General features: G+C 23.9%; 1 protein-coding gene across 1 annotated transcript; it reads right to left on the reverse strand.

Annotated features, from left to right (window-relative positions):
* Positions 1-115: 115 nt before the first annotated feature.
* On the reverse strand, positions 116-3,720 carry Phum_PHUM614470 (AMP dependent ligase, putative; the record flags this gene model as incomplete). Its single annotated transcript, XM_002433078.1, has 5 exons — positions 116-184; positions 342-704; positions 788-1,054; positions 1,342-1,651; positions 1,745-3,720. The coding sequence occupies 5 exons, from the start codon at positions 3,718-3,720 to the stop codon at positions 116-118; spliced, it is 2,985 nt and encodes a 994-aa protein (XP_002433123.1).
* Between the last annotated feature and the right edge of the window lie 7,893 nt (positions 3,721-11,613).

Here is an 11,613-nt window from a genome sequence, read left to right on the forward strand (position 1 = left end):
AGACAAAGTCCTAAGAACGCTTCTTCACGTTTTCAACTTCCTTTTATATGTCTCACTCATTGTTGCTAACCGTTTTTAACAAATAAAAAAAAAAGAATTTCTAGACGTTTCGCTTTCAAATAGCCAGCCTAGGAGGAACTTCGACATCCATTTTTACACCATTGTTGATGTTTATAAAAAAAAACTGAATAAATTAAAGATGGGATTATAACAATTGATATCATTTTTTTTTTAATAATTTCCTATTATTCTCTGATTTATTGATGCATTATTGGTTTAGTAAAAATAAAAAAAATTAAATGAAAATTACCTTGATTGTTTTTTCTTAAAAAAATTTCCACCGTGTAAAGATAATTGTCTCTACAGCCGACAACAAATTCATTATTGATAAAAATTGGCGAAGAAAATACTTCGCCATTTAATTTTATGCGGGTAAAAACATTTCCTGAGAGTAAATTTAAAATATAAACGATTCCTTTTGTTGAAGCCACGCAAGCTGCGTTCACCTCGCCCAAATGAAAAGCAGAAGAACGAGAAAATATTGATGAATCTAATTTTCGCTTCCATAATAAATCAATTTCCTTATCCACACGTAAACAATATACGTTGGAATCGTTGCAACCAAATACAATTGATTTCATGTCTTTTAGAAAATAAAATGTCGGCGTGGAGTATATGTAACCGCCAGCTGTGTAATTCCACAACTAAAAAAAAAATTAATGAAAATCATAAAAATCTTTGAGGACATTCGATAAAAAAACCACAATTTATAATAAATGTTACTAACATTTGTACCCTTGAAAATATCAAAGCAATGCAATGTTCCAAAAACTTCAGTGAAAATAATTTCTTTATCATCATTTATTAAACATGGTGATGCAAATATTGGGCTTTTCAATTTTATTTTCCAATCAATTTCAAAAGTTATCTGAGACAGAGACACACAAGTTCCATCGAGTGTTGCTATGTGAAAAGTATTGTAAACTTTACTAATGCATCCAGAACTGAATATTCCTTTTTCGCTTAACTTTATTTTCTTTTGTAATACTCCACTCTGAAAAAAAAAAAGAAAACAATCAAATTAAATAAAAGATACACACAAGCATAAAAAATATGTCTTTTGTGTTTTTTTTCTTAAAGAGTTTAAAATCTGTCCAAGAGACTTACATTTCTTATAGATGTGAGTATAATTTGAAACATTGGACAATCATTTTTTATTCAACCCCTTAAATATCATAAATTTTCTTGAATTGGTTAACCAAATGTGTAAGCATAATAATAATAATAAAATTAAAACTTAAATTTAAAAAAAAAAAAATTAAGATATCAGGCAATACATACTTCCACATCCAAAATGTGCAAATGTCTGTCATAGGATGCGACAAATAAAACTTTTTCTTTAGAATCCAAGCAAGGTGTCGATTTGATCATATCATCCGTTTTAAATTGCCATTTTGTAGATCCATCAATCATTGATATGCAATAAACAAAATTATCATAACATCCCACAAATCCTAAGGTTCCATCTTTGGTAATGGCTACCCCTGATTCTATTCGACCGCCAAGAGTTTTGGTCCATAACACATCACCAGAGGTAATTAGTAAGCAGGAAATTTTAAAAGAATGAGATCCAACAATGACTCTTTCCTCTCTGAAATAAACAATTTATTATTAATTTAAGTGATTTTATGTTTTTATATTAAATTATTATGAAAAGCACAAGAAATATAAAAGAGAATCTTACCCTAAATAATTAAAGACTGTTGGTGTTGCATCGATGCATTTACCAAGATCATGCTTCCATTTTATTCTTAAATTAAAATTATCTTCACTACCATCATCATCTTCGATAAACTTTTTTTTCTTCTTTAAAGGCCCTTCTGCAGTGTTATAAATAAAACTTTTGTAACAGTCTTCAAAACTATTTCCATTTAAAATTTGTAAAATTAAATCTTGTGGTACATTTAATCCAGCATCTTCCAGTTTTCCAATCAATTGCAAAGCTAATACGGAATTCCCTCCGAGTGATGTAAAACTTTCTGAATTCAAATTGGGAATATTTGCTCTTAAAACATCATTCCATGCATTTTTAAAAACATTTTTTACATTCAAATTTGTATTTCTTAAAACTAATAATTCTTCTAAATAACTCAAAAGTTTAGTTTTGTCACATTTTCCATGAGTGTTAAGTGGAACTTGGGATATTTCAATTAAATAATCTGGTTTTTCAATGTCTTGTAATTTATTTACTGGATAATTGTAACCATTTTCGATAAAATTCTCATAGGATGTTAATTTCATTTTACTATTATTTTTCCCAGAGTAAAATAATCCTAATTTGTTTATTTTTTCATTGAAAACACAATGACAACTTTTAATCGAATCATTTTCATTTAAAAAACACTCTTCAATTTTTTTCAAATTAACTTTAATCCCATATTTTTTAACAATTTCATAACTTCTGCATATGAAAAATAATTTTTCATTTTCAAATTTAACAATATCCCCTGTGTTTCGAAAAACTAATTCTTGAGAATTTAAAGAAGTTTCATCATCAATCAAACAAATTCTCTTATTGCTTCCAATCAATAACTCATTTTTATCATTCAACTTATAAACAATATTATTTAGCTCACTACCCAAAGGTACTTCTTCGCAAGATGAATTAAATGGTATTTCATACATGAATGACCAACAGGAAATTTCTGTTATTCCATACAAATTGTAAATTTTGGTTTTATTGTCAGGAGGTTTTAAATTTAATATTTCTTTAGGAAATTTTTCACCTCCAAACATTAAAATCCTTAAGGATGATTGATGTGATAAAATAACTTGTTTTATGCCATCATTAGTCCATCTTTTAAATAAAGAAGGGGTAATTTGTAATACGGTGACTTGTTTTCTTACAATTAACTTAATATTAACATGAATACAATCTTTACATTGTTTACATGGGTTAGATTGAATTTCATTTAAACATTCATTTTCTTGACTGTTAAATAATATCTTGAGCAAATTTGATGAGCACAATTTTAAAGAGTCTGATACAATTAATAATGTACAACCTCTTAAAAGGCAAAAAAATAATTCAATATAATATGGATCAAAAGTGAAAGGAGATGCTTGAAATATGCAATCCAATTCACTGATACAAAATTCATCACTTAATTCTTCAGCATTAGGTAATATACATGACCAAGGTACTTGAATTACTTTTAAAGTACCTGTTGTACCAGTTGTCATAATTCCATAACACATATCCCAATTATTGGTAAACTTTTCCTTATGAACAACATTTCTTTCATACAAAAAATACTTTTGATTATTAATATAAAAGCAGTTAGCTATCTTAAGGTTATAATCACTGCATTCATTATTTGAAATTATAAATTTGACAAATAGTAAATCTAAAAATTTTACATTGTCTTCTAATGAATATTGAGGCCCCAAACCAGCAACGGATAAGTTATTTTTCCATAAGGCAAGAAATAAAATTGGAAGAACAGAATAATCAGTTATTTGAATTCCTACATACCGAGAGATATTTTCATCAAATAATCTTGAAAATAAACATTTCAATTCATTAGAAACTTTATTTAATTCTCCATATGTTATACCAAAAGTTTCGCTACATTTTGAAACCCAACATATACTAATATTGTCAGAAAATTTCTGACAAATATTATAAAAGTTATTTAAAAACTTTTCTCTACTTTCCATTAAACTCAAACCATAATTTATTGACACGATAAAAAAAAACAAAATTTATAGTTTGTAATGTTTGTCACACTGTTTGCGCGGAAAATATTTTAATGATTATTTAAAAAAATTCCATTTTAAGTTTTTTTTTTTTTTTATCCTTTTTCTAACATATTCAAAAGATTTTAATAAAATATTTTTAATTAAAATATTATTAAAAAGAAGAAAGTTTTTTTAAAATTCTAACTTCTTCTAATATTTAATATTAAAATGAATGAATTTTTTCTTCCTTTTTTTAATCCTTTTTTTAATAAAATTTTATTATCATAATAAATCATTGGTTTTTAAAGATTAAAAATACTTTCTTTTTTTTTTTTTTTTCTCATTAAATCCATCCTTTTGATGAATAAATAATTTATGGAAAAACTTTTAAAATAATAATATTATTTTATAAAGAAAGAAAATTATTATACATTTACTAGGTAATATTGATGAGAGAAAAAAAAAAAAAATTTCCATGCAAATAATAAAATGACAAACAGAATAATTTTTACACTTGGTTTGAAAAAATAATGTCATTATAAATAATTTAATATTATTTTCGAAAAGTAAATACCTAGGGTATTGTTGTCTTATATCGATACATGAATTAGAAATAAATACATCTGTCTTTCGACCCTTTTTTGCAGTATTATGATATCCACCAAACAGATGTTTATATATATATATATATATTGTCATTATTATTTTATTGCCTTAAATTTTACAGGACTTCAGTAATGACCTATGAAAAATATTATTCAAAGTAATGAACAACTATTAAACATTCATACAATGCAATTGAAAAATAAAAAAAAATAATTTATTAACATTATTATTATTATAATTCACACATAAAGTCTGTATTCATTTCATTAAAGTATAGGCGTGGCTGCACTAAAGTTAAAATATCATAATAATTATATATATATATATATAACATAAAGTTGTCAGGGTAAATATTACACCCTATTATTATTATTTTTTTTATAAAAGTTTAAGGAAAGATTAATTAATCATTACACAGTATCACATTTTTTAATTATGTAATAAATTAATAATATTATTAAATCATCATTTCATTTTAAACTCATAATTATTTCATTGTAAGATTGTGTTTAACAATTTGAACTTTTTACAATATTTTAAATGTTTATATAAATTTTAATAAAATGATGTGTTCAATCAATTTTTAATAATAAATGTCAATTTTTTTATTCTATATCAAACCTTATACCTTGTGATTAACAAACAAAAAACCTTAAATTATGTTCTTTTAGTGTTTAACTAATAAAGATTTTCCCTAATGCTATTAAAAACAATTATCTGTATGCTTATTAACTAATTAATTAGTTTAAATAAAATCAAATTATACATAAAAACTAATTTTTGGTTGTGGAAAGAAAAAGAAAAGTTTTTTAATAACTTTGTACTGTTATAAAATTTGATTTAAATAAATTGAATGATTTAATTATTGTTATTAGTTATAACCTTTCATTTTGCATAATTATAATTCATTTCTAAAGATAAAAAAGCCTTTTTGTCTAATGTAAAACATAATTTAAAAGTTGTTAAATAATTAACAGTTGCAAGAATTTTATAAATTATGTTTAAACACACAAATTGTATGTTTTTTTTTTTCAATAAATTCAAGTTCCTGTGGTTTGTCCATTTTTGTGTGAAAAATAAGGGCAGGTGGTTCAAAGTTTACTCATCCACAATAAAAAAAATTGTTTCATATTATAATTGTATGGTTTTATGTAGGAGAACCAAATGACAATATGTTGTAATGATATACATATATAAATTTAATGCCAAAATCATCTACAAATAAAAAAAAAAGAAAATTTCTATTACAACTTTGCCATCATTCATCTTAATTTTGTAATTAACTCTTAAAAATTTTTTTTTTTTTTTTTGAGTTAGAACTTGAGTACACTTTTTTAAAATATGATTTTCTTGATATTTTTTAAGAAAACAGCTGACAAAAGCAAAAAAAAAAAAAAAAATCAACAAAGATAAAATTTTTTTAAAATGTTTGTCAAGCTTAAAATCAGGTTGTGCCTGGGATAATCAACACACCCTTAAAATCAACACACTTTTATCGATGGGTTTGTTTTTTTTTTTTTTCCTTTTTTGTTTCATAATTTTTTTCGATTAAAATCAAAGTAAAAATATTGATTCATACATGAGTGGTTACTTTAATAATTATAAACAAAAATAATTTAAAAAAAAAAAAATAAAATTCCAAATTCATAGATAAAACAAAGATGGCGTAAAGTTTGAGGAAACTTTTTATATTCATGAAATAAATAAATTATTGTCGATTTTTTTTTTTTATTTTATCGATGTGAAAAATATAATTGAAAATTAATTTTCTGTAAAAAAAAATTTTATATTTAATTCATTATGGTTTTGCCAAAAAAAAAAAAAAAAAAAAATTTCCTTTTGAATTTTCCAAAAGATAGAACGAACGGTTGGATTATTAAGTTCGTAAGCTTTCGGAAGTTTTCGGCGAACTTAAAAAGGAATTCCCTACCCCTTTGATTCGTCCCTCCCCATTCGATGGTTTCGTGAATGTTCGTCTCGGTATAGTTTTCAAAGCCAGTCGAGGACCGGCACTCCGATTTGCTAGCATTTCTATTTAGTTAATCGTTTTTTTTATTTATTTATTTATTTATTTTTTATTTTATTTAATTCTTTTTTTATTTATTGTACATAATTTAATTATATGTAAAAAAAAAAAAAACGTGTAAACGAGTATTTTGAGTGTTTTTAGGTTTATTGTTTTATATGTGATGTAATTATTTTTCATTTGTACATAATTTTCACAGTTCATTATTAATTAATTTTTTTTTTTTTATTATTTTTATTAATACTAAATTACCTTTTTGATTTTATTTTGTGTAACTTTTCGCGTTTTACAGGTTATATTGTTAAAAAAAAAAAATAAAATAATTTTTCATCATCGGTCATTTAGACAAATTATACTCCTGAAAAGGTTGTACTTTTTTATTAATTTTTTTAATTTTAAAAATGGCTAATTATGGTTTTTATTATTAAGTATTTACGAAATTTTCATTTTCTATTAATTTTTTTCAACATTCGGTTTTATTCAAATCAATTTTTTTTAACATTTTAAAATAAATGAATTATTATTCGAATGGGAAATTTATAATTATGTCAAAATGGATCTCTCATAAGTTTTTTATATTTTGATTGTTTTTAAAGAAGGCGGTGAAATTGTCTATTTTCACGTTCGAATGATTTCATCATTCGATTTGTATTTGAATTTTTGTTTCTGGGTAACGGTTACATCGTAGTACGCGTACGTGTTTGTGTGTCTGTTCATTTCTCGATCAATTTTTTTTTTTTTTTTTATTATTTTTACTTATTTGAATAATATTATTTATCAAGTTTTTTTAATAACTTATTTTTCGTTGGAAAAACTAATAAATCAATTTAAAAAAAATTTTCTCATAAGGTAACAAAACTTTATTAAATTTTCGACCGGATCGAAATTCCATAGAATAATTATATACGCGTTAATTTGTTGTCATGCAAAAGAAAGTTAAAAAAAAAAAAAAAAAAGTTGGAATGAATCGTTTGAAAAATAAATTTAAACATTTATTTTTTAATTTACTTAAATAGAAATTATTTTAAAATTTTTTAAATAAATAAATAAATAGATGAGACTAAATTTTGTTTTTTCGCTTTTCGATGTCGTATTGATGAATCCCATCGTTTAAAAAAAAAAAAAATTTTAAATAAACATTTTTTTTTTTTTTTAAATCGAATTTTGTTTATACGAATTTAATGTTTCGAATTAAAATTTACATGATTGCAATCGTTTTTATTAACAAAAAAATAATTTTACTACTTTACTTTTGTACGAATTTAATTTGTTAGAAATAGTTAAAGAATGCTTTGAATTTTTAAAAAAATGGATGTAAGGTATCTGACGTAATATCCGTTATGAATTTTTTTTTATAAATTATAATAAATATTGTACAAATGTTTGCTTTTGAAAAACCATAAAAGTTTTTTAAATTGAAAAAAAAAGTCGCGGCTCAAAGCCAAAAAAATAAACAGATTATTTATTTAAAAAAAAAAAAATTAAATAATTTCTATTTTGCCATTTTCCACCATTTTATTATTATTATTGTTCTTTTTTTTTTTCATAAGAAAATCACACACACACACACACACACACACCATGTTTTTTCTTTTTCTTTCTTTTCTCAGTTTTTTTATTTTTTATATAAACAGAAAAATTTGATGAATTGCTTAAAGGAAAAAGTGACAGAACCGTCGTTTCATTTTTTTAAAAAAAAGGAAAAAAAGGAAAATTTTCCTTTTTTTCCCATCTAACAATGAGTGTGAAAGAAAAATGATGATTATTTTCCCTCAAAAGAAAATTTCAAAGAAAAAAAAAAGGAAAATTTTAGTGTTTCTACTTATGCCTGAGGTTTTTTGGTTATGTTGTACAACATAAAAATAATAATAATAATTTTTATTTATTTATTTTTTTGTTTTATTTTTGATCAGATCGCGCACAATTTTACTACCCTAATAATTTTGGGCCTTATGTATATTTTTAAACTAAACGTATGCTTGTTCCTAAAAAAAATTATTAATAATAATAATAATAATAATAATAATAATGTTGAATTTATGACGAGGAAATTGTGAATTATTTAATAAATAACACACACACACACACATGTGAAAGTGTGTAACGAAAGACATTTTTTTAAACAGTTTATAAAATAGCAAATCGTTTGTTATTTTAAATGAAAAGTTAATATATGTATATATAGAAAAGAAAAAAGTGAAATTATGTGTTAACAATGTTATGTAAAATAAAAAAAAAATGAAATTAGTAAACCGAAATCTCGGGATTGTGAGTGAAAAAGTGTATTGACAGACTGGCGGACTGGCTGTTACGGGGAGCGGGGGGGTCAGTCGCCCGCCTGGCCCTGACCCCCAGGGGCAGTTTCATCCCCATTGCTCTGACACATCATTTGGCCTATATATTTCTCGCTTTAATCCTGGCATTTACAGCATCAGGTAAGATGATTTTAATCAATTTGTTATTTTGTTGTTAAATTAAACCTAAATACTAATTTCAATTTAATTGAAATTTAATAAACAAAAAAAAGGTAAAAAAGGGGGAACCAACCAAGGGGTTTGTTTTGTCTCACAAAATGCCGGTAATGATCCTTTAGAAAAAGAAAAAAATTTTATTGTTTGATTACATTAGAAAAAAAAAAAAAAAACAGGAAGACTTATATGACTATGAAAAGGTTTTAGCCCTCTCGGATTGAGTGAAAAATACCAATTTGTCACTTGTGTTTATTTAGTGTCAGTTTCTTTGGAAGGGTGACAGGTATTAAATTTCATATGTGACATACGTTATACGTCCCCCACCCACGCACGTGCGTATCCGTGCACCCTTTTCTCAATTCTACGTATGCTTGCACTAATTAAAATATATCATATATCATTCGATTCTTGTATTATTTTTACAATAAAAAAGAAAAAAAAAATACCAACGGTGGTAAATTACCCTTGTAAAAGTTTTAACCGCAAGTGATATTTTTTTTTTTTTTTGTAATTAGATAGTTTGATTTAGACTTAATGAAGGATTAACATTTTTTGTTTTTCGGTTACAAAATGTTAAATAATTTAAATTATTAAAAAATGATGACGTGAACGATATTTGATTCCATTATCATAGCGTTAGTATTGTTGTCAGTTATTTATTTCCAGTTAAAAAGTTAAGCTAACCTGTCAAAAACAGCTTTTTTTTTCCTCCTTCTTTCATTTTAACCGAAAATAATAATAATAATAATAATAATAATAATAATAATAATAATAATAATAATAAAATTTTATTTTTAAATAAGGAAAACCGTTTATTAATGACCGAAAAGGCAAATTTGAACTTTTTTCAATTTTTAGTTTCGTTGCCTTTTTTTTTTTTTTTTTTTATTTTAATTTCCTCACGATTTTTTTGGTTTTTCGTAAACAATTATTATTTAGTTATTTTCTATAATTAAAGAATCGAAAAAAAAGTTAAAAAAAAAAGTAGAAAATTTGTAGAAAGATTATAAGAATTAAAATGGATATGATCTTGTAAATTTCAGTGTTTTAGGTTTCCTGAATTGCTTAAAGTCATGCAACCATTTTTTTTAAAATATAAAAATATAATTTTAAAAAGCTAAAAGTTTCTCTCTCTCTCTCTCTTTCTCTTATTTAAAACGAAATGAGGTTGAAAATTTTCTTTTCATTTTTTATGTAAATTTTCCATGGTAATTTTTCTTCAAAAAAGAAAAGGAAAAAAGAAATGAAAACTTCGTAAAATGAAAAAAAAATAATTAACAAATAAAAAGGTTAATATCTATCCATAGGGAGGGTGGACCTTTTATTTTTGTCAGAAAGGAAATGATAACGGAAAATATACAAAAAAAAAATAAAATAAAGAAAATTATATAAATGTTTACTAAGCTAGGAAACGAGCAAACGTTGTGAGTCAGTCAATAAGAGAGAGAGAGAGAGAGAGAGAGAGAGGTCAATATTGACACATGAGAATAAGTATTTTGCACAACACCGTAACCCCTCTTCTTCCAAAAACCTTCCAACAAATCCTTTTACACCAAAATCTTTTTGATTGTTTACCATTGAATTTGTCCTTTTTTTCCTTTTGTAATTTTAAATAATAATAATAATTATTCGAATTTTCGTCTTGTTGTTTGATGACCCTACGATAATAATTTCTCAAAACGTTTATTTTTCGTATAAAATAAAAAAAAAAACAAAAAAACTTTTTAAATAGTCATAAGTTTCTTAAATACATCAAACGATTTATTTACTCTATGAAAATAAAACGTGAAAATTAAATTGCAAACTCGTGATTTATCCATTTTTAACGTTATTATTATTATTATTATTTACTAATGAAATTTAATTTCGTGTCACATTTTAACGGATTTTCCTTTTTCTTTTTTCTTTTTTATTTAATTAAATTTTAGAAAAATTCTCTTTAAGACGAATAATAATAATAATAATAATAATAATAATAAATTTTAGTTTATCTATTGTTTTCCTATGTGAAATAAAAAAATTTTTATCTGAAATTAAACAAAAGAAAAAACGTTTTGTAAATAAAATCGAAGGCTAAATCGTATATAGATAGATAATTTGTAAAAAGCAGAATCACTAGCAAGAGTAAAAAAAGTTTTTAAAAAAAAAAAAATCAAAAGTATGATTGCTGCTGTTTACAACAACAGCGAACGGAACAATTATGAGAGAGAGAGAGAGAGAGAGAAAGAGAGAGAGAGACCCCCATGTTTAAAATAGATATTGAAATCTGGATTATATGATTTGTTTTTTTGTTTTTTGTTTTTACAGCAGAAATAATTATTAAAACGATTGATTTGACTGGTTATTTAAACTTTTTTTTTTTTTTTATAAAAGAAAAAAGTTTTTTTTTAGAAATTTGTTTTTGCAGACATTTTGCAATCAGTGACCTATTTCTCGAAAATGTTGAGGATATGTGGAATAAGTGGTTTCTGGTTTATTAACATGTCAGCAAAATTTCTTTTAAATAATTTTTTTTTTTTAAATTTTTTCTCCCTTTTTCATTTATTTATTTGTTTGTTATAATAACAAACGAATGAACCGACATAATTTTAATAATTTAAACAATAAATTAAAATATTTAACAAAACAAAACGCTCTCCAATTAAAAAAAAAATTTTTAATTCTGGAAAAGATTTTCACGTTGAAAAAAATTTAAAATGTGAGGCTGTTGTTTTGTCGTGTCATTAAGAAAAAGAACAGGTGAGAAAAGAGATTTGAAAAAAAAAAAAA

The sequence above is a fragment of the Pediculus humanus genome, genomic scaffold (genome assembly GCF_000006295.1).
Source record: "Pediculus humanus corporis 1103172108322 genomic scaffold, whole genome shotgun sequence".
NCBI classification, from domain to species: Eukaryota; Metazoa; Arthropoda; class Insecta; order Psocodea; family Pediculidae; genus Pediculus; species Pediculus humanus.